Source organism: Cololabis saira, chromosome 11 (genome assembly GCF_033807715.1).
Source record: "Cololabis saira isolate AMF1-May2022 chromosome 11, fColSai1.1, whole genome shotgun sequence".
Taxonomy (NCBI): domain Eukaryota; kingdom Metazoa; phylum Chordata; class Actinopteri; order Beloniformes; family Belonidae; genus Cololabis; species Cololabis saira.
Genome location: NC_084597.1, coordinates 4,046,202 through 4,065,930, shown reverse-complemented (window position 1 = coordinate 4,065,930; position 19,729 = coordinate 4,046,202). Strand labels below are relative to the sequence as shown.

General features: G+C 38.6%; 1 protein-coding gene across 1 annotated transcript in view; it reads left to right on the top strand.

Moving 5' to 3' along the window:
- Positions 1-19,518, top strand: part of LOC133454849 (astrotactin-2-like) — a 108,020-nt gene extending 88,502 nt beyond the window's left edge. Inside the window, exon 3 of the mRNA XM_061733572.1 lies at positions 19,415-19,518. Coding sequence (XP_061589556.1) covers positions 19,415-19,518 — 104 coding nt within the window. The remainder of the gene's footprint in view (positions 1-19,414) is intronic.
- The last annotated feature ends 211 nt before the right edge of the window (positions 19,519-19,729 follow it).

Genomic DNA, 19,729 nt, shown 5'->3' with positions numbered 1-19,729 from the left:
AACCTTTTGGAGTCATAGTCCTGCAAAATGACATTTAAATACAACAATAGAAGTACATACTTGCATGTGAAGTCTTGTTCTCAAACGTTATAGCCTGGGCTCATTATCACTTATCATCACGTTGGAACCTGACTGTGTCTGGAGCAGTTGGAGGTCAGAGCATGACCTGCAGTATTTAGCTGCTGCAGCACGGAGACGCATCTATATTTTATTCTGGCCTGTGGCGAGAGCAGAGCTATACATAGGACTGTAGTCTTGCTGCAAACAGCAAGCACCTTAAAATATGCAAACAGAAGTGGGGGGGGGCTAACAGAGAGGAACATAGTTACATAGATTGCAGTGGATAGGAATGACGGCGCCAGAAACAGCTGATGTTGCAGTCGTCAGATCAAACAGAGAGCGAGGCGAGTTTGTGTCTTAGTTTGGTGTTTTCTAATCTGCTAGATGTTTGTTCTGTTGATTTATTGTCTGTAGGAGAATCTACATTGTCATGCTTCTTTTTCCACAGTTTTATCAGACCTGGTGTTGTTGGATCCATTTTTGGATCCATCCATTCTGATAAATGAAGCTGGTTTGATTAATTAATAGAAAAAATGTAGGCTAATATTGCTTTTCTAGGGAGTAGCACCTTTACAAAAAAGAAAAAAGGCCATTAATAGTGGTTTGACAAAAGTCAAATCAAACAGCAAACCTGTCCAAAATCTGGAGCATTAAAAATGCTAAAAGCATAAATGACTAAACCATGGTATTCATATCCCTAAATCAGGGGTGTCAAATTCATTTTTCTTGGCGGGCCGGATTTGACCAATTTTTTTCTCGCACGCTCAAAATAACAAAAACGGTGCGGAAAATATTTTCTCTAATTCTTTTTTTTTTTTTTTACTATTGTTATCTAATCCAATATCAGTTTAGTTAATTTTAAAGGAAATATGCACTTTGTTCATACTCTCATTATGTAACATATATTTCTTCAGGATCTTTTCTTGAAATTTCTGGGGTTTTTTCAAATTATATAAGATACTTTTAATATCATTTTACAAAGATAAACAGAAACAAGTATGTTTTTTTTTTTTATATTTCGCTTTTTTATACAAAATTTAATTAGAAGAAAAATCTTTCTTATTACATCCGAGAGTGTTTATTTGTGATTTAGAGATTTTTCCACTACAATTTATTTATTTTTAAAAATTGGCGCGGATATTTACGCCAGTGTGCCGAAAAAGTCAGCACTTCTTTTTTAACTGTTTTACTTTGTCACTATCCTCGTATTCAAAACTGAAATTCTCTGAATAAATATTTTCTATCATCTTTTTTAGCAGTGATATTTTTCCTGTGAAAATATATAATAGTAGTCAGTTAATAAAAATAAACGACCGTCTACAAAGAAATAAAATCGGCAAATGCATTCTAGAAAACTAAAAAAATGTCAAACTGCTCTATTTGTGGAATAACGATGGATTTGTAGAAGAAATATATTATTGGATATGCTGCGATTCATGGCAATTATTTATGCCTTCCTTTTTAGTGAATTAACATTTTGTTTTTTTGCGTTGGAAACTTCTCGCGGGCCGCACATTTGACACCCCTGTCCTAAACAGTAAGTCTTTAAAGACCTTTTGTTGTTTTTTTAAGGATCGAGCTGACAAACTGTATATCAGTGTTATATATTTGAAATATATGACTTTAACTACTTTGAGAAACGTGCAAAGTTATGGATAAGCCCTGAATCCAGGGATTGTGGCGTAGAATTGTGATTCACTGCACGAATCGGCACAGATTACTTTTGTAATACTGTATTCGAGAGGAAACTTTCCAAGTACGCGGTGACCAGTCAGTGACTGTCAGCAGGCAGGGTGGAGAGCGAGGTGTCTTCCTGTGGAGGTAAGATGCAGAGGTTTTGCGGCCCGTTCTTTGGCCAGAGCCTTTAGCTATTTAGGCATCGTGGGAGAGAGGAAGAGCAGAGCCATCCGCAGCACCACCGATGCGGCAGAGAGAGCCTCAAGATGGCTGTGGCTCAAAAGAGGAGAGCCATGGAGTCATGGTAGCTAGCCATCTGGACACAAGGGTGTATGATGTTGAAAGACCCGAAACACCCGATGATTCCAGGAACATCACTGAAGATGTTTCCAGAGGCATCAGTAGATGTATGTACACAGACCCGGTCTTTGTACGTTTTGACCGTATAGAAACGTAATTCTTGCCATTGTAAGAATGAGATGAACCTTCTGTACTCTACAGTAATCTTCCTTTATAGCCATATAGTCAGGGCCGAAAATTGAAAAAGGCCCTTAGAAAACAACATGGTAGGCATTTTTGAGGAAAAGCACTTTGTCTATGGTTTCTGTATGATTTTTTTGTGCTGAATCCATTTCTGCCGTATGCTAAGCTGTCAAAGTTATGTTTATGTTAAGTTTATGTCTCTGGTATTCCTAGGTGTCACAGAGTTAATACAAATAAAAATAACATAGGGGAAAATGGTGAAAAATTAACATTCTCTGGGGTTTCTGGAGCTCTATTGACCTCCAAGTATGTCAGAAAAGTTAAACTTTAGGTTTGAAAGACAGCTATAAATGTCTCCTTTAAAATGATACCAAACGCAGTATTATTGGAACTTAGGAATTGCTTGATCTATGAGCCTAAACCAGGATAGGCAACAGCGTTTACAGTCCAATTTACCATATGGGGCGGCCATCTTGAATGTGGGAATATAGAAAACCAGGGGCCTCATTTTTTTGGCATACGGTGGATTCTGGTTTGGGACACATTGATCTTTCAAAAAAATGCTGTATGCCATCTTTTCCTCAAAAATGCCTACAGGGTTACATGATTCTGAAGTTACAGCCCAGTCTAATACACTCCAGTGTACATCCAGGAGAAGAAGAGTTTCAGTGGTCTTTTAAAAGCGGAAGAAAAGATTTCTATCCCGTTGGACCAGCTCTTTCTGCCTTCTGTTTCCAAGACGTCTGAACGTTGATCCCAAAACCAGAAGCCTGTGAGTGTGAACAGCAAGCGGTAAAGTGAAGTGTCTGTTTGGTGTTAGCATGTGATTGTGTGTGTGCATTCATTTTAATGCAAACATCATGGAGAATTACAATACCCGTCTCAAATTCTGCAATAGCAGAATTACCGTTTCTATTTTTCTGCATAAAAGGCGAGTGACTGAGAGTAGACATGATTCAGAGTTGCTGGTGGACTGTATAGGGTTGGTTCTTATCGGCCCCCGGGGTGTCGGTTAGGACACAATCACAGGAGAGTAATTCAGTTTAACTGGTTCACTGAGCAGATGCACAGGTGAGTTACAGGTATGGGACTAGGTGGAGTGATGATCAACCGTCCAAACACTGGATAAATGTGCCGTTGTACATGTGTGGTTCTGCATAATTCAGACAGGAATGGAAACCATAATGAGCATAAGCATTAATACCACACTCAATTTACCACACCAGCCTTTATACCAGGGGTCGGCAACCCGCGGCTCTAGAGCGCCTTTAGCGCCGCCCTAGTGGCTCCTGGAGCTTTTTCAGAAATTTTTTACCTTTTTTTTTTCAATTTTTTCTTCTTTTTTTTCTTTTCTTTTTTCTTCTTCTTTTTTCTCTTTTTTCTCATTTTTTCTTCCTTTTTCTTTCCTTTTTAATCTCGACATTTCGACTTTTTTCAAGAAATTTTGACTTTTTTCTCGACATTTCGATTTTATTCACGAAATTGACTTTTTTCTGGACATTGACTTTTTTCTGGACATTTAGACTTGCATAATGAAAAAATATAAATCTCCCCCCAGTTCTAACTAATATAGATACATGCAGCATGTCTTCATTCTAATTCTGATACAAGACTTTTCATTTTTTGCGGCTCCAGACATATTTGTTTTTTGTGTTTTTGGTCCAAAATGGCTCTTTCAACATTTTGGGTTGCCGACCCCTGCTCTATATAAACCACAAATAAGATAAACTACAAATTGTGATGGAATAAAATACGAGGTACATTCGCTCCACAGGAAGGTAACACAGTCTTTAGTGCATCACTGAGAGTTGGCGGAGCTGGTACTACTGTCCTCCTCCTCCATACCATATCTCTCTTGTGCAGAAGTGGCTGGGGTTAACGCAGGACTCCCGATACCTCCACGCATCATATCTGCTTGATTGAAATAATTACATTCTCCTGGAGGCTTATTCTGAAAGCAAAGCTACTCTGGAGATTAACTACAAGTGAACGTATGACCACTTTGAATGTAAAACGGACGACTTGAAACTGTGTCGTTAGTTTACGTTTCTTGTTCAGATAAAGACCAGCGTAGTCCAGTTCAGTCAGGAACTGGTGGGAAGGTTTTTGTTGTTGCATCCGAGGGTAGTATGTAGGGCTGGGCGGTATGGACCAGAAATGTATCACAATATTCTGTCATTTATCCCGATAACGATAAAAATGACGATAGAAAAATAGCAATTCAACACCACCTTTGTAACTATAAATCTATCACCACATTCAGTCTTTGGAGCCAAAACACTGCTCTAAAAGATACTAAATACTAAACTACATCAATTACATTGAATTGATCCTTTTTTCTTTCTTTCTTTCTTTCTTTCTTTCTTTCAGGCTCATTTCTATTTCTTTCTTTCTTTCTTTCTTTCTTTCTTTCTTTCTTTCTTTCTTTCTTTCTTTCTTTCTTTCTTTCTTTCTTTCTTTCTTTCTTTCTGGCTCATTTCTTCCTTCCTTCCGTCATCAACGGGAATTTATCGTTTTTACCTCGAGATACAAATTCTTGTGGAGAACCGTGGAGAATATTTTTGACGGTTTATCGTGAACCCATTCCCATTCCTAGAGTATGACCCATTTACGAAGCATAATCAGCCCTTAATCAGTAAATGAATGCAGAACCTCTCAGTGGCGTTCACCCCAGCTCTGATTTTCTCTTTTATTTAGTAAATATGTAATTGTTTGAGAAGAAGCGTCCGGTCGGGGACTCCCTCTGGGAAACCCGTCCCAGCGCTGCTTTTATACGTGTGACAGGAACATGAAAGGGTGGACGGAAACAAAGAAACCCAGAAAAATCAGGCATGAACTGAGAAAGGGTTAAGAAAAATACAGACGGAGACGTACGCAGCATGCATCCTATAAATCAGAAATGACAACCATACTAAATGAAATGCAAAAAAAGGAAAAGTAGTTTTGAAAATGAATTGAAAATGAAATCCATGCATTCAACTCTTGCTTCTCTTCATCATGTCAAATGTACCGGAAACATAAACATGTGAATAATGAATAATAATATAATGTTCACATCTTTTGCCGTTTGTGACTCCTAGGCGATAAAAGAATATTTAATAAATTAAATAAAAGCCTTGCGGTCAGTTATCGAAGAGCTTAAACAAAGAAAATCTTAGAAAAGAAATGAAAAAAAGGCAAACCCAAATATCTTTTAATGAATTCAATAAATCAAATGTAATGATGTTGAATCACACTCAGCACAATTCAACACAACGTAATTCAAAGTGCTTTACATCAACATTAAAAACGGCAAGACACAATTAAACAGTAAATAACAAATAAGTTGAAATAAAATGATAAGAAAAGAGGTAAAATAATAAAAAGCACAAGTTATTAAAAATAAGGGCAGTAGATCCAGCAGGTTCATCTCATTCTTACAATGGCAAGAATTATGTTTCTATACGGTCAAAGCGTACAAAGAACGGGCCTGTATTTAACCCGGTCTTTGTACGCTTTGACCGTATAGAAACGTAATTCTTGCCATTTTAAGAATGAGATGTACCTGCTGTTCTCTACTGCCTTTACTTTTTAACAACTTGTTAAACTTTTTATCAACTTTTTATTATTTTACCTCTTTTCTTATCATTTTATTTGTTATTTACTGTTTAATTGTGTCTTGCTGCTTTTAATGTTGATGTAAAGCACTTTGAATTACCTTGTGTTGAATTGTGCTATACAAATAAACTTGCCTTGCCTTATTTAATCTATATATCTAGATCAGGGGTCGGCAACCCAAAATGTTTTAGAGCCATATTGGACCAAAAACACAAAAAACAAATGTCTGGAGCCGCAAAAAATGGAAAGTCTTGTATAAGCCTTAGAATGAAGGCCATACATGCTGCATGTTTCTATATTAGTTATAACTGGGGGAATATTTTTTTTTTCATTATGCACTTTGAGAAAAAAGTCGAAATGTCAAGAAAAAAGTCGAAATGTCGAGATAAAAAAGGAAAGGAAAAAGGAAGAAAAAAAGAGAAAAAAAGGAAAAAGAAAGAAAAAAAATAAAAAAGGAAAAAAGAAGAAAAAAATAAAAAAATAAAAAAGGAAAAAAGAAGAAAAAAATAAAAAAGGAAAAAGGAAGAGAAAAAAGGAAAAATGAAGAAAAAAGGAAAAAAAGGAGAAAAAAAGGAAAAAAAGAGAAAAAAAGGAAAAAATAGAAAAAAGGAAAACAAAAAAAGAAGGAAAAAAGAATAAAGGAAAAAAAAGAAAAGAAGAAAAAAAGAGAAAAAAGGAAAACGTCAGAAAAAAGAAGAAAAAGAAGATAAAAAGGAAAAAAAAGGTCAAACATTTTTGAAAAAGCTCCAGGAGGCTCTAGAGCCGCGGGTTGCTGATCCCTGGTCTAGGATATGTATTATGGGTATGGGACCATTTTGAGCATTTTTTTCTGCCAATCCATCATGGGGTGAGATTATTGTTGCTGTTGCCGGACACTTTATGTGCTGTGGTTGCAAGTTGTGCAGATTGTGAATCACCTCAAAGTTGTTTACAACAGCCGTCATGAATGACAAAAATCACAATGGCTCTGTATATACGCATCTATTAGTTTGGAATCAATAACTGTTTCCCCACAGGCTGTGGGTTTTGAAGTGAAGTATGATGTGGAATGGATCCCTCTCCCTGCCAACTCCGTATCATTTCAGGGTGTGTATTCGGAGCGCAGTAATTCATCTTAAAAGCTGCATTGTGAGCTGCATTACCAGCCGCCTCGGGGCATTGGGAATGGATGAAAAGCCTAAAAATGTTGTCTTGTGTTTCACAGACTTTAAGAGGAAAGGTCCTCTTGATCCTCGGAGAAATAAGGGGTCAAGCACTATTTATGGCCCACAGAATTATGGTCCAAGGTTGTAGTTTCTGACAGACGGTAATTCCCCAAGTCTGTATCAGCGATTTAGTGGAATGTAGCCCGGTCTCGTTTATTTGGCTTTTTTGAGTAGCGAGTCCTCTGCTGGAGGCCTATTTTTTGCTGACAAAACAACTGCTGCCCGTTCTGACACTCTGCATCGTTTCTCTGAGAGGATACGGGCAGCATGAGGAGACCCAGAAATGTCTCTACTTGTTCTTATAATCACTTAAATTTATATTTATTGTCACACGAAACTATCTGAAGTTCTTCAACTTTGAAAATAATACTATATTAGTATTAATTAGGAATGGGCGATATTTTACCGTTCACGATAAACCGTCAAAAAATTCCTCACGATAAGAATTTGTATCTCACGGTAAAAGCAATAAATTCCCGTTGATGACGTTTTTGTATAAAGCTGATTTATAGTTCTGTGTTAAATCCACGCACAACGTAAGTGAAGGAAGGAAAGAAGGAAGGAAGGGAGAAAACAAGGAAAGAAGGAAGGAAGGGAGAAAACAAGGAAAGAAGGAAGGAAGGGAGAAAAGAGGAAGGGAAAAAGGAAGGAATGAAGAAAATGAGCCAGAAAGAAAGAAAGAAAGAAAGAAAGAAAGAAAGAAAGAAAGAAAGAAAGAAAGAAAGAGAAAGAAAGAAAGAAAGAAAGAAAGAAAGAAAGAAAGAAAGAAAGAAAGAAAGAAAGAAAGAAAGAAAGAAAGAAAGAAAGAAAGAAAGAAAGAAAGAAAGAAAGAAAGAAAGAAAGAAAGAAAGAAAGAAAGAAAGAAAGAAAGAAAGAAAGAAAGAAAGAAAAGAGATAGCGAGATAGATTTATAGTTAAAAAGAGTTGAATTGGTATTTTTTCTATCGTCATTTTTATCGTTATCGGGATATATGCCAGAAATTATCGTGATACATTTTTTAGTCCATACCGCCCATCCCTAGTATTAGTATATTGTTATCATTATTGTTGTTAATATATTATATTATTATTATTATAGAAAATGGATGGATGGATGAATGAATGGGATGCCTGGGTCTGGGGCCCTCCGTTGTCGGGCCAGCGTGGGTGTCGCCCTGTTGGGGGGTTCCCTCTCTCCGGGCCCGTCTCCGGTCCCCCCCGCTGCCTCCGCGGCGGGGCGCCCCTCTGGTCTTGGAGGGCCACCTTCGTGGGGGCGGAGGCACCTGCCCGCATCGGCGGCCGGGGCGGCTCTGTCTCTCCCGGCAGGCTGGCCCCTCGCCGGGTGGGGGTCGTTGGCCTGGAGGGTGAGGGCCTCCTGGCCTGGGTCGCGGTCCGTCACCGTGGGATTCCTGGCTGCCTCTTCCCGTGTCGGCCGCCACCGCTGGGGGGGGCGGGCCTTGCTGGCGGTGGGTTTCCTCCCGCCCTCTTCTCCCCTCTGTTGGGTTGCTGGTGGCCTGGGTTCTGGGTTCTTCCTAGTCGGCCTCTGGTCTTGCGATTTTCTAGGGTTTTCTTGCGCTCTCGAGCCATTAGGCCACGCCCATTAATGCAAACCGTTAAATATCACATTTATCGCCAGGCCTGGCTTGCGTGCAAAATTTGGTGACTTTTGGGGCATGTTTAGGGGGAAAAAAGACCCTCATTTCGTCGGAAAAATAAAAACGAGAAAAAAAAAACAAAAAAAATTCCTGGGCCCTAATAAGAGTAATAGTGATAATAATTGGGTGTGCACCCAATGAACAAATCCATCCCCAGTTAGATTAATTATTAGAATAATAATTAATGTAATAATATCAAATATTTATCGTTATATTGAAACATATAGTTTTAATATAACTATACCTATCGTGATGCTTTCCTGTCACCTTAGCAGATGCTTAATAAGACCAGAGAGTAGATGTTTATCAAAAAGCAGCTTATTTTACCTCTCCACATCCTATTGAGTGTTTTTCTTGCCACTGAAATCCCAGGGGATGCTGGAGTACCGGAGCTGCTGAAGATGGACGACAGGAGAGAGGCAGATTGATTACATTTGGTTTGGAGTGGATGCTTCAGCGAAAATCCTTTTTCACAGCTCTTGGATCTCAGCATCAAACTCGGAAGCATTCCCTGAATTTTGATGGTCATTATGGAGATGATAATAATAATTGAATATTTTCAATTATGTTACGATCCACTTTTCAGTTATCCTGTTTTATTGTTTCAGTGTTTGGTTTGTTTGTTTTAATAGTCACTAAAGTCACTACATTACGGAAGAATATTATGGCCAGGCAGGATAAAAATAAAAATAATATTTTAGAGGAGGAAGATTTTTTTTGATTATGCACTTCGAGGAAAAAGTCGAAATGTCGAGATTAATGTTGAAGTACAATTTCGAGAAAAAAGTTGAAATGTCGAGAAAAAAGTCAAAATGTCCAGATTAATGTTGAAGTATAATTTCGAGAAAAAAGTCAAAATTTTGTGAATAAAGTTGAGATGTTGAGAAAAAACGCGAAATTTCAACTTTATTAGGGCCCGAGTACTGACAGTGCAAAGGCCCTATTGTATCTGTAGGAATTGTTTTTATTTTTATTTTTCTTTCATTGAAATGGATGCGTGCAAAATTTGGTGACTTTTGGGGCACGTTTAGGGGGTAAAAAGGCCCTCATTTCGTCGGAAAAATACAAATAAAAAAATATTTAAAAAAACGAAAAAAAAACGAGAAAAACGAGAAAAATTCCTACAGATACAATAGGGCAGGGGTATTCAACTAGATTCGGCCGGGGGCCACATCTACAAAAGGACTGTATGGAGAGGGCCGCACAATTTGAAAATGTGGGGGTTTTCAAAATGTAATTTGCACTCAAAGACGAAGACTTATGTAAATATAATACATTTGTATTATACGTTTGAATATATCTAGTTTACATATGAATAATGTATTAATTGTCTCCAGATTTAGTAATTGTGAATGTTAAATATAATATTCAGATAAAGAAATATTATTTTAAATGCAAGTTCATTTTGAAACCATGCATTGTGCAAACTTAATGAAGTTGATATTGACCTACTTTTAATAAAACATGCCGTAATGACAAAGCACCACTTTCCACCAAGATTTCCTTATTTGAATATTATATTAAGCATTGAGCACAAGCATTTTAGTCCATAGTAGCCAGTTATAAAAATATTATTTAAAAAAAAAAAGAGAGAACTTCCTGGACTCAAAAGACCAAGATTCTTTGCCCAAAGAACATGCACAGAAAACAAATCCATGTTCCTTTTGACTATACATGACCAAATATTCGGGTTTTAAAGGGAGTAACCCAGGGGTCATTTTCGGGTTTTTTAAAACCGGAATATGAGCAAATTCCGGTTATTCAAAGGGGTTATTTGTGTTTACATGGCCGTGTAACCGGGTTATTGCTAATACTCCAGTTAGAAAAGGGTTATTGATGCATGGAAACGTAGTCAATGGTCTCCTGTTGGACCTGTGTTAATACTTCTATCTCAGAGCTGCAATATTCAATTAAAGATACTTGAACATTTCATTGGGAATAAAGGTTTAAGTCTTTATTTTTAATATTTAATATTTAATATTTTTTTCTTTAGAGTCCATTTTGGTTACAAGTTGGTGTGGCTACTTATATTATATTTTTATTCCCGTCATGCTTCCGTTGAGTAAACTGATAATATAGAACACATTTGAATTTCCATGGAGATCATAATCGTCTTCATCTTCACTGTCGTTCATTCAGTGTTTCTATTTTTTGTCTCAGAGCTAATACGCCCAGAATAATCTGTTTTTAGGCTTCGTGCCTCATTCATGAAACATGGACTGAATTAAATTAAACGTAAACTGATAGCAGACCATATGCATGTATTATCATTCATGAAAATGTTATTAGCACTGAAGTTTTCATAGATGCAAATCTCCTCCTGCCTCTCACTGCACACACAGTTTAGTGCACACAATGTTGCTTAACTATCAGACTTTACAATATTAAACTTGGTCCATTATTTTTATAATATGCAGATGCCTTAAAAACACATATTTTAAAACATGAGTACATTTTAAATGCAACGTGTTTATTGTAATTAATGGGATTTTTGAATTGTTAAGGAAAAACAGATGAAGGATCATAAACCAACTCCATTTCCAAATTACAAAAAAAAAATGCATGATGTGAATAAATTAGTTTCTGACAGTAACGGCTGTAAAATAAATACAAAATTTATTCACCAACAAACGCTATATAACCTCCAATTAAGGACATTAATCAAACAATTCTATTTATGCCCATTATTTCTTAAAACAAGTGTTAAAAGCAAAACCTCGCCACTGTGCCACAATGCACAGCAATATAACACACAAATATATACTGTATTACACATAATGCAGCTGTTGGTGGTGTGATTCCTTATAAAGAGCTATATCTCCAATTTTAGAGAGAAAATGGTCTAATATCTGCAACAGAAATGTATTTTCTCCGCCTCACTTTCAATGAACTGTGTGTCTGACCTTTTTTCCTTCCTCGGCCTCTCTTATCTATCTCCATAGAGGTCTGGATTTATGGTGATCAATGAGTATCAGGAACACGCAACAGTATTCATGAACGTACGCAGGTTTTTTTAAATAATTTTACCTCTTTTCTTATCATTTTATTTTCTATTTAAGCATACTCCAAATTGATTTTTTTCACAGCACTGTCCAGCAACCAAAAATGTAACGACTTCACGTTATTAAAACGTTCCAGTTTTACATTATTCTGACGAGATCTGAAAAAACGTTGCAACCACGAGCAAGCAAGATATTATGTACATTTACTAAGTGAATATTATGAAAGTAAAATATGTATTGCTAGAAATGTAATCAAAACGCATTTCTATGCAGAAACTAACTCAAAATATAGATTTTTTTCACTCAAAAATGAAAAATGTCCACCGTGTTTGTTGGTATCACGGCCAGAATCTTAAAAGTCACGTGACTTGGACGCAAAACGAATAGGCAGAAAAATGTAACAGTTATACATTTCAAGGGCTAATATTGTAACCCCTCTACATTTTTTGCAATTTGGACCAATGTAGGCAGGGTACGTTTTTATGTGAGACTGAGTTCTATACAGATAAACTTTCCTTGCCTAATCAAGTCTGGAGTTTTATGTTGTTACCGTGAATCTGTAGGGGATTTTTTTTTTTTTTAGCTTTAGTTTTATGTTTAAATCTCCTCACAGATTTATGAAGATTGTGTCCTTTCACCTCAAAGGTCAAATGAGGTAATGGCTTTGTCCTGATAGTCAGAAGTTCACTTTTAATGTCAGGATGAAGTAAAGCTTCAAGGCAATCTGGTATTTTAAATCTTCGGCTTCTTTGCTTTAGTTAGCTTTTTTTTTTTATGAATGGGTTTTATTTGAATGTGACTTTTCTAGTTAGATAGCTAACTGCATGGGATTAATTGGATTATACATGACTTGAGATAAACGGGATTAAACTAAATATGATTGTCACAATTAGGCTGAATTGGACTGAATTGAATTGGAATGCACTGGATCTACAAACGTTGACATTTTTCATCATACTTTAATCTCTTTCTTTACAGGAATGTTTTTATTTACATTTGAATTAACTTCTAATATTATTGCCTGTAACACTTAGAGATTTGTTTCATGTGTAAAGTGCTTTACAGATTTATTTTTATTATTATTTTTATTTTGAACTTGGATGATCTTAGACTCGTGCTGAAGCCAAATATAAATGTATTTCAGTGCTACAACAGAAGATATCATTCCATTTCATTTCCAAGGCTGTACACTTCCTTTGATGCTGACACAGATAATGGAATGATGTTCTGCTTCCAGCTCTGCTGATTCTAACTAAAATGGATGTACACTAAAGAAACTACTGGGATTAGGATACTTGGCGTGGAAATATAATAACAGTCAAACACATTTGACTACACATGGTCTGCTAAAGCGAATACGAGGAAGGCCTTTAAGTTTAATCTGCGTGATTGTAGAAAGTAAATGGAAACAGGAAGACCGCCTTAACCAAGACCAGGACACTACCGAGACCAGAGAGTATCAAGACCAGAAAGTATCAAGACCAGGACCAGAGAGTATCAAGACCAAGACAAGACCAAGACCAGAGAGTATCAAGACCAAGACAAGAGAGTATCAAGACCAAGACAAGACCAGGACCAGAGAGTATCAAGACCAAGACAAGAGAGTATCAAGACCAAGACAAGACCAGGACCAGAGAGTATCAAGACCAAGACAAGACCAAGACAAGACCAGGACCAGAGAGTATCAAGACCAAGACAAGAGAGTATCAAGACCAAGACCAAGACCAGAGAGTATCAAGACCAAGACAAGACCAAGACCAGAGAGTATCAAGACCAAGACAAGACCAAGACCAGAGAGTATCAAGACCAAGACCAGAGAGTATCAAGACCAAGACAAGACCAGGACCAGAGAGTATCAAGACCAAGACCAGAGAGTATCAAGACCAAGACAAGACCAGGACCAGAGAGTATCAAGACCAAGACAAGAGAGTATCAAGACCAAGACCAAGACCAGAGAGTATCAAGACCAAGACAAGACCAAGACCAGAGAGTATCAAGACCAAGACCAAGACAGACCGAGACCAAGACCAAGTTAAGACCAAGAATAGTCCACATCCAGACCGAGACCAGACCTGGTTATCTCCTGATCCTGCGTGATTGTAGAACATCATCCTGGTTCAGCTAGTTTCCATATGAGCTTGTTTTCAACTGCAGCTCAATAACACAGAGAAGTGGATGATGATGTTGAACTCACTAGAAATGTTTCCATCCATCAGCTGAGATCAGATATGTGTGGTGACTGCACTACCGCTATTTCTACACTATTGGAGGATTGACTCCAGTGCTTTTAAGGATTGACATGACTACTAACTAGTCCCAAAGTCCTCTAGCAGAATAACCAGCTCCAACACCCTCCACCTCAGGAAAGGAATGAATGGTGATGAAGCATTCCAACAGCACATGACCCCTGCAGGGACACAACAACGCCTTGCAGATTGCTCCAGCCTCATATCTCCCTCAAGACATTGACATGCAAGTTCCAGCTCCTGAGGACCCCTGCCGGGACGAGGACTTGCAGGCAGCGCCAGTCTCATTCAATGCTCTAGACATTGTCATGCAAGTTCCGGCGTCTTGCATCCCTGCCGAGACAGGCACCGGGGGAGTGGCTTCCACTTCCAGCTCCTGCAGAGACGAGGACTCGATACCATATATGGACTTCCTGACGAAAGATCACACCTCTGACTGTCTCTCACTGACTTGTTTATTCCTGTCTTTGTTGATTGAACTTTTGTATAAAAACCCTGTGGCCAAATCAATCTGGGTCGGCATATCAACCAGACTTTGGTCTGTGTAGATCCGCCCACCGCCGGCTGAATAAAAACTCATGAACCACAAAGCGGACTTTGAAATTGTTTGGTAAATTCCTCAACAATGGTAAATGTTACTGATTTAAATTGGACTGAATTTGGAGATGAAACCTGAATTTTACATATTAAAGATTGAAATTACATTATTTACCATAGTAATCAGATTACACTGAAGAACTGGTGATACCAGATTCTGTCACCTTGGTGCAATGGACTCTCAGTCCGAGACCTGGAGAGACCCAGAGACCCGAGACAAGACCAGGACCAGAGACTGTCAAGACACTTTTGTGCATTATTCTTTTTTTTCCTCAGTAAACTGTTTTTTAGGTTTCTTGGAAATTGTTTTTCATAATAAACGTTCACATTGTGATTTCCACAACCTCGTGCAGTCCGTATATTCTTATATTTTTTTATATTGCACCAACTGAAGTCATTACAGGTTGTCACAACTCTTTTGTGAACATTTTTCAGAACATTACACACAGTAAGTAAAATCTGACCATAAATGATTATAAATAAGATACATTTCCATAGTATCAAGGTTTCACTCTCTAACTACTTTGTTGTTATTCCCTATTTCTTACCTTTGTCAGAGACAACTTCCATGATATTTGTTTTCTTGCTCCACCCCGAGATCACCGGTTTCTCATTTTGAGTTTGATGTCTGGTGAAGCTCTGGTGCCTTTTTTTTCTCCTTTTCATCTCCCTTATCGGGTCTCACTCCCTTATCAGTGCCATGTGTGTGTAAACAGTGTCTCATAAGCAGTAGAAGTCAACAGCATGCTACCTCAGTCAACTTATTCTGGTGGTCTCATGGTGCCCACTAGGAAAAGATAACCCTTTTCAATTTTCTGGTTTTTTTCAGCTGCACCGTCGGGCTTATTTATCTGGTTGGTTTGTAAGTTCTTATTAAACTGTGTATGTACGTCCGTGTCGTTGTCATCATCTATCTTTTTATTTATTCAGATGTTTCATTTGTTGTAGTACGGAAGAGTATTAGGGCCATGCAGTAGAAACAATATTTGAGAGGGGAAGATTTTTTTTTATTGTGCACTGCAAGAAAAAAGTCGAAATGTCGAGATTAATGTTGAAATACAATTTCAAGAATCAAAGCTGCAAGCAGCGATTAACGAAAAATTTCATATTTAATGGTTTGCATTAATGGGCGTGGCCTAATGGCTCAACAGCGCCCCCTAGAAAACTTCGTGCCTCAAGCCCCACAATACGGTTTGACGTACATGAATGAAAATCGGTACACACCTGTATCATGTTGCAACTTAAAGAAAAGTCTCTTGGCGCCATGGCCGAAACCCAACAGGAAGTCGGCCATTTTGAATTAATCGTTCAATTAATCTTCTTCCGGCTCTCGGTGAAGAACACGGTGTTTCTCAAAGCGCCGCAGTGAGAGCCCCCGACAACACACATTCGGCGCCCAGACTTTTTATGTGGAGCTGCGTTTGTACATGTATGTATGTATATATATATAGATATATAGATGGGGCGGCAGTAGCTCAGGTGGTAGAGCGGGTCATTCAATGATCCAAAGGTCGGCGGTTCGAATCCCGCTCTGTCCCAGTTACTGTCGTAGTGTCCTTGGGCAAGACACCTTACCCACCTTGCCCCGTGTGAATGTGTATGAATGTGTATGAATGTTGGTGGTGGTCGGAGGGGCCGTTTGGCGCGGAATGGCAGCCACGCTTCTGTCAGTCTGCAGGGCAGCTGTGGCTACAGACGTAGCTACCACCACCAGAGAGGATGTGGATGGATGAATAATGGTCTAAGTGTAGCACTTTGAGATTCATGAATGGAAAGTGCGTTACAAGTTAAATGCATTATTATTATTATTATTATATATGTATGTGTGTGTATGTTTGTGTGTGTTGATATACGTGCTATCCTATTTATAAATACCTCTCTTTTCTATGTCCTTCTCTTCTCTAACACATTATATATTTATTCACACACACTACAACACAACACTCCCCAATCTGCAACCATCACTGTCTCGCTTTTCTTTCCTACTTTTTCACGTTCGGTGATCTTAGTCCTGTTTGGCAGAATTTCTTTATCCTTTTTTTCCCCCTTCTCTTGTCTCCTTTACTCGAGGGAACAATAAAATATAGTAGACAGCCAAGAGGGCTGGTGAGGGAAACACTAACACACACACACACACACACACACACACACACACAAAACCTTTGAAGATTAAAATGCATATATATGCTTTAAGTTTTACCAGACTTGCATTAACGATATATATATATATATATATATATATATATATATATATATATATATATATATATGCAGACAAGGGGGAAAAAAAGCTGGGAGGCGTTGATTCATTGATGGAAACACAATGGTCCTGCTGTAGCCAGGTTTCTGTAAGAGAGCTTTAAATAAATATTGTAAAAAAAAACTATTAAATCTTGTAATCGAAGAGACTTACACTAGACAGAGCTAATATTCAATAAACCACATTAAATGCTCATGCTTGCACTGACTTGGGGAGAATGGCAGCTGCAGAGAACCTTGTAAGATGACAACTACTTTTTAGGCAAACTATACAAAAGATTTGCTTTAGCGGTTTACAGAGCTTGATGCTGCCCGATGCTAATAATCATAATAAAATAACAATTGTTATTGTTAAGCCCCTGCTTTTATTTAATCTGAGGTACTGATGAATAGTGTCGCCAACTTTAAAAAAAATGAGGTATGGGCTGCTAGGTGGCGCAGTGGGTTAAGCAGCAGCCCATATACTGAGGCTACAGTCGTCCTCCTGCAGCGGTCGCAGGTTCGAATCCCGGCCTGCGCACCTTTGCTGCGTGTCATCCCCATTCTCTCTCTATCTACCCCTTTCCAGTCTGCATCTTCAATAAAGGGCCACTAGAGCCCAAAAAAATCTTAAAAAAAAAAAAAAAAAAAAAAAATGAGGTATGATGGCTGGATCCGAGTGGTGAGGTGGTTTATCCTTGTACTGCCTCTGGCCTCTCACAGTAAAATAAAGGGATGGAAAGACGAGGTTATGTAAACTTTAATTTTCCATAGCCAGCCTGCTATCCTGATTGTTTTCTTATTAGAAACAAGGAATTAGGCTGGTTCTTCTGGATTCAACTGCGATTTCAAGGACGTAGGGCCAAAGGTTGCAGAAGAATCAGCTTTTAGAAATACATCAAATCACAGAAATTAAGTTACTTGTGACTTATGCAAAGTGACAACCAGAGCAGTGTCAACAAAAGTTAAATCACATCTGTCTACAAGGGGTAACAGACCCATTGTACTGTTTCACCCAGCTTGACTAGTGTCCTGGACTGAGATTCTTTTCTGACAATGTATCCAAGGAACATGCTGGAGTTGTAACTGGATCACTTTATTGCCAGAAGTTGTGAAACTGAAACAAACACAAAAAGATCAATTACCACAAGGTAAATAATACAAGTTTACATGTAGCCTGCTTTCGGAGGTAGCAGATCTAACTCATAAAAATCTAGGTCAAAGTCTGCGCTGGTTCATTAACACATTACTACGGAAGACTTTGCAGAGTTTGCAACATATGAGTGTTAAATAATGTTTACTCATTTATATTGCCACTACAAAAGGATAAAACAAACGTGAGGAAGGATAACATCTCTCGGTGCGGAGCAGGTAAAAAACTACAACATCCGGGAAGCCTACATTACCTCTGTTAATCTCAGATACCGCTTTTCCACCAAACTGGTTCCAGGCTAGTTCTGGACCAGTGCTGGTTCTGGTTCACAACTGGTACCGGTTTGTTTTTCCACAGCTCGGGTGCTAAGGGGAGCCACGTCATTAAATCACTGTAAATGTCAGTTACGTCTCTGCAAACATCAGTTACGTCTCTGCAAACGTCAGTTACGTCTCTGCAAACGTCAGTTACGTCTCTGCAAACGTCAGTTACGTCTCTGCAAACGTCAGTTACGTCTCTGCAAACGTCAGTTACGTCTCTGCAAACGTCAGTTACGTCTCTGCAAACATCAGTTACGTCTCTACAAACGTCAGTTACGTCTCTGCAAACGTCAGTTACGTCTCTGCAAACGTCAGTTACGTCTCTGCAAACGTCAGTTACGTCTCTGCAAACGTCAGTTACGTTGCTGCATTTGCGTGAAAGTTGCAGCAACAACAAGGTATTTGCTCTAACAGGACTTGGTCCACGTAGCTCCTCCGTGTTTAGCTTCCGGTTTTTCCGGTTATAGTGAATCAAAGAGATAAGGACAACTATTGTGCAAAAAACCAAAACAACCCAAAAAAAAAATCTCACACACATGAAGAAAAGAGCGCTGAAAGTTCACGACTGCTTCACGAACTGGAACCGGAAATGCATTGCTACCAAGCAAAGCAATCACAGCCCTCACGGTCTGCGTTGGGTCTGCATCGCCTTGACGCGTAGTTACATTTTTTGGGAGGTGCAGGTCAGGCTACGGCGTAGGCTCTGCGTTGGTTTAACACAGAACCATAAACCAGGCTTAAGAGATGCAAAAGACACATGAATTAGGGTACTGCGCCCTCTATAGGCTCAGAAATGAAACTGCAAATATAAATGTAAACAGTTCCAACACACCCTTTTCACATGAGTTTTCGCGAATTGAACAAGTATATCTGGCCAAATACATGTGTAAATTTAAAGGTGAAGTTAATTTAGCAATAAAATATATTTATATTTAGTGTCAGGGTTTGACACTTCCCCCAGTTTTTAAGTTTCAGTTCTGTCCCTCCTGTTTCCAATCTGCCCTGATTGTCTGCACCTGTGTCTCATTACCCCCTTGTGTATATCTGGTCTTGTCTTGCCCTTGCTCCTTGTCGGTCCGTACTGTTTGCTCCCTCCATGTCTCCTACGGTTTTTTGGATTCCTGTTTTTGTTCAGCCTTTGATCCTGCTCTGCTCCCCTTCTTGACTGCATTGTCAGGTGCTTTGCCCTTTAAACTTTCAAGGTCTGCAGCACCAAAGAGCTACAATGTACCTGGCTGCAGCCGTGCCCCCTCAGTGGTGCCTCGGATCTGCCAGCCCCAGCCCCACTCTCCCCCATCTCTCATGAAGAGTGTCTGATTACCACCCTCATGTTACACATGCATTGCGGTAAAGCTCCAATTATTTACTCTAGGTTCTTGGAAAACCATCTTTAGCTTCGTTGGTCAATATTGTTTCATAAATCCATTTAGTCTGGATTGCAATCAATAGAGTGGATACTGGTTGATGGATCATGTGGGTCAAATACTCTGTGCATGCTGGACTGGTCATTAGCATAC